The sequence below is a fragment of the Octopus bimaculoides genome, chromosome 2 (assembly GCF_001194135.2).
Source record: "Octopus bimaculoides isolate UCB-OBI-ISO-001 chromosome 2, ASM119413v2, whole genome shotgun sequence".
In the NCBI taxonomy this organism is placed as follows: Eukaryota; Metazoa; Mollusca; class Cephalopoda; order Octopoda; family Octopodidae; genus Octopus; species Octopus bimaculoides.
Window position 1 is genome coordinate 74,940,069 of NC_068982.1, and position 3,093 is coordinate 74,943,161.

Sequence of the window (3,093 nt, forward strand, 5' to 3'; positions counted from 1 at the left end):
ATATATACATATGTATATATAAGTCCTCTCACAAGGCTTTTGTTGGCCTGAGGCTACAGTAGAAGACACTTACATAACATACCACACAGTGGAACTGAATACAGAACCATATGGTTGGGAAGCAAGCTTCTTACCTCACAACCATACCTGCATCTATAATTTAGATTATTTAAAACAAAGTTTATATCATAGATCCAGAGACAGTCTCCAGTGAGTTGGTTTTGAATAGGTTTAACAATAAAGACATCTGCAAGATATGAGCCTGTTTCTGAATAAAGAAAATTAATCCACATTTACTATACTTAGAGGAAAGTGATAGCATGTTGTCAACTTAATGTAACAGTTGTATGAAAGAGAAGAATGCTACTGTTATTTAGCCCTAAGAAGCACCATTTCCTGTTGGAACTGACACATTTCCTGTGTCTTTATGTTTTCAAAGTGAAGCACCTCCACCCAGCAAAGCCAGCATCCAGAGCCTAGTTTCAGAGTCATTGCTCATCTAGTCTTTGGATGCTGGCTCTTCTGGGTGGAGGTGCTTATCTTCACTTTGAAAACATAAGGACACAGGAAATGGTGTATCCTAGGGCTAAATAATAGTAGCATTCTTCCCTTTCATGGGACTATCACATTAAGTTGACATCATACAATTACTTTATTGTGCTCTACTGCATAAATCTGAGAGATTTAGAAATGTATCATTTGTATTTTCAGGGAGAAGAAAGGTCAGATAAAACAACTAATAAAAACAACCAAAGACTCTGGCTTTTTGTACAGGAGTTAGTAGAGCACTGTAGTTGTGTAGAATGTGGATAATAGAGATAGTAAGGATTATCTTAAATGTCTCTTAGCAATTCAGATTGTGGAGGATGAACTAAATTAAAATGATGTGAATAAGTATAAAACATACAAGACTAGAATAAATCTGAAATTAATCCTGGATTGAACAGATCAAAGTAATTGGGAGATAATGATCATCATTATTTTAATGTCCATATTTCCATGTTTTCATAGGTCAGCTGGAATTTATTGAGGCCGATTTTCTATGGTCAGATGCCCTTCCTGTTGCCAACTGTCACTTGTTTTCAAGCAAGGTAAATATTTCCCCATGGCCAGACTTACTTGTGCAGAATACTGGAAATAATTATGATGATGATAATGATGAATGACACTGCTTATATGTCAGTGACACTCATTTACAATAAATCATACAATGTCAAGACAAAGAAACACAAACATACCATCTCATACATGTGTGTGTGCACATGTGCATGCATGTGCATGCATGTGCAAGTAATGAGCTTCTTTCGGTTTTCATCAACCTAATCCATTTGCAAGGCTTCGGTTGGTCTTGGGCTATAATAGAAGAGATTTGTCCAAAATGCTATATAATGGGACTTAACCAGAAACCATATGGTTGAGAAGCAATCTTAATCACACAGCCATGTCTGTCAGTGCCTCTGCCTCTTAATGTACAATTTCAGAAACGGATCACAAGTAAATGTGGGATCTGCTAACTATAATCACACATCTATTTAAAAGAAGAGAAAGAGAATTGTTGGCCAAAATGTTCTAGAATGTAGAGCAAAACTGAGCTCAACCATCAGCAGCTGTATACCATCTTTTAAAAATATAAATACCATTATACATATTTATAATTAGATATGTGTGTTTGTTTGTATAATAGTATGGATGGAATGATATATAAATATATTTTGGACATTTGCATAATGTTTGTTAGACAAGAGCTTTCTTCTCAGCATGCAATTAAAAAACAGTGACAGCAATGACTGTCAGCCAATCAGAATGAGAGAAGTAGAACAAATGAGCTGCTGGAGCTCATTTATTCTACTTGCCTAATTTCAAATCATCAAGTTTCCCAGTTTCAATGTTTATTGACCAACTGAAACAACAGTGTGTGTATGTGTGCGTGCACACACATGTGCAAATGCGTAAAACATGGGAGAAAGAAAATGGAATTCATGAGACTATTATTCACTAGAAGCATTTTAACCCCTCATGTATCCAGTTTCTCCTGTAGATGAGTAGCAAACTACAACTACCAAAATGTATTCTGATCACAATAAGCAAAATAGAGGTTAAAGAACGAAGTACCTTTCGACAAGTCACTGCAGGAGACACATCTGCATGTATGATGCACCACAACCGCTTGTACAGCATCTCACCTGCAAGGCACAGGTGAACGATGGGTTGGAATGATCATAGCGAATAACAGTAGTGAATTCCATTTTCTTTCTCTCATACTTTATAAACTGCACAGACATGAAGGAATTCCTGAAGTAAATCCAGTGGCATTCACATCCATACTGTTGATGACAATGTAACTGAATACAGTGAATGGGCTTTAAATGGCATACAATGTGAATACCCAAATTATATATATATATATATATATATATATATATATATATATATATGATAAAGAACAATGACTAGAATATTTATTTAGGAACTTACTTTTTTCTTAGTTTTTGTTTGTGTGACATCGATAATACCATCTTCCCGGTCTCCTCTGTACAAAGTAATCCGAACATATGGATCACTGAAAGAAACAAGAGTAACTTTTTAGCTTGTGTGTGAGTATATATGTATATAGATATATTTATATTACAAATGGATCAAATGACATTAATACTAGCATATGAAAATAAAACATTGCAATAAATTAAACAAGGCAGATAACTGGCAGAATCATAAGCATATTGGACAAAATACTTGGTGGCATTTCTTGTAGCTCCTTACATTCTGAGTTCCAATCCTGCCAAGATGATGATGATGATGATACATATGGAGCCTTATCAACAACTCATGCTTTAATATCCATCAAATGTCATGTAATAAATGGCATGACAAACAAATACAATTTCAATAATACAACTAAGTGGCTAAATAGTAGATATAATTTGACATTACTCAAATCAATAATTGCAGCTCTAGGTTTCTGTCAAAGCTGCTACTCATCATAAATACTTGTAGACATTGCAAATTCAAACTGCTCAAAAAAGACAGGTTTATCTCTCTCTCTCTCTCATATATATATATATATATATATATATATATATATATATATATATA

At 34.3% G+C, this 3,093-nt stretch overlaps 1 protein-coding gene across 1 annotated transcript in view; it reads right to left on the reverse strand.

Annotated features, from left to right (window-relative positions):
* Window positions 1–3,093, reverse strand: part of LOC106873354 (E3 ubiquitin-protein ligase NEDD4) — a 353,166-nt gene that overhangs the window by 94,069 nt on the left and 256,004 nt on the right. The window contains exons 4-5 of the mRNA XM_052965854.1: window positions 2,476–2,560; window positions 2,184–2,342 (exon numbers count right to left, since the gene is read on the reverse strand). Coding sequence (XP_052821814.1) covers window positions 2,184–2,342; window positions 2,476–2,560 — 244 coding nt within the window. The remainder of the gene's footprint in view (window positions 1–2,183; window positions 2,343–2,475; window positions 2,561–3,093) is intronic.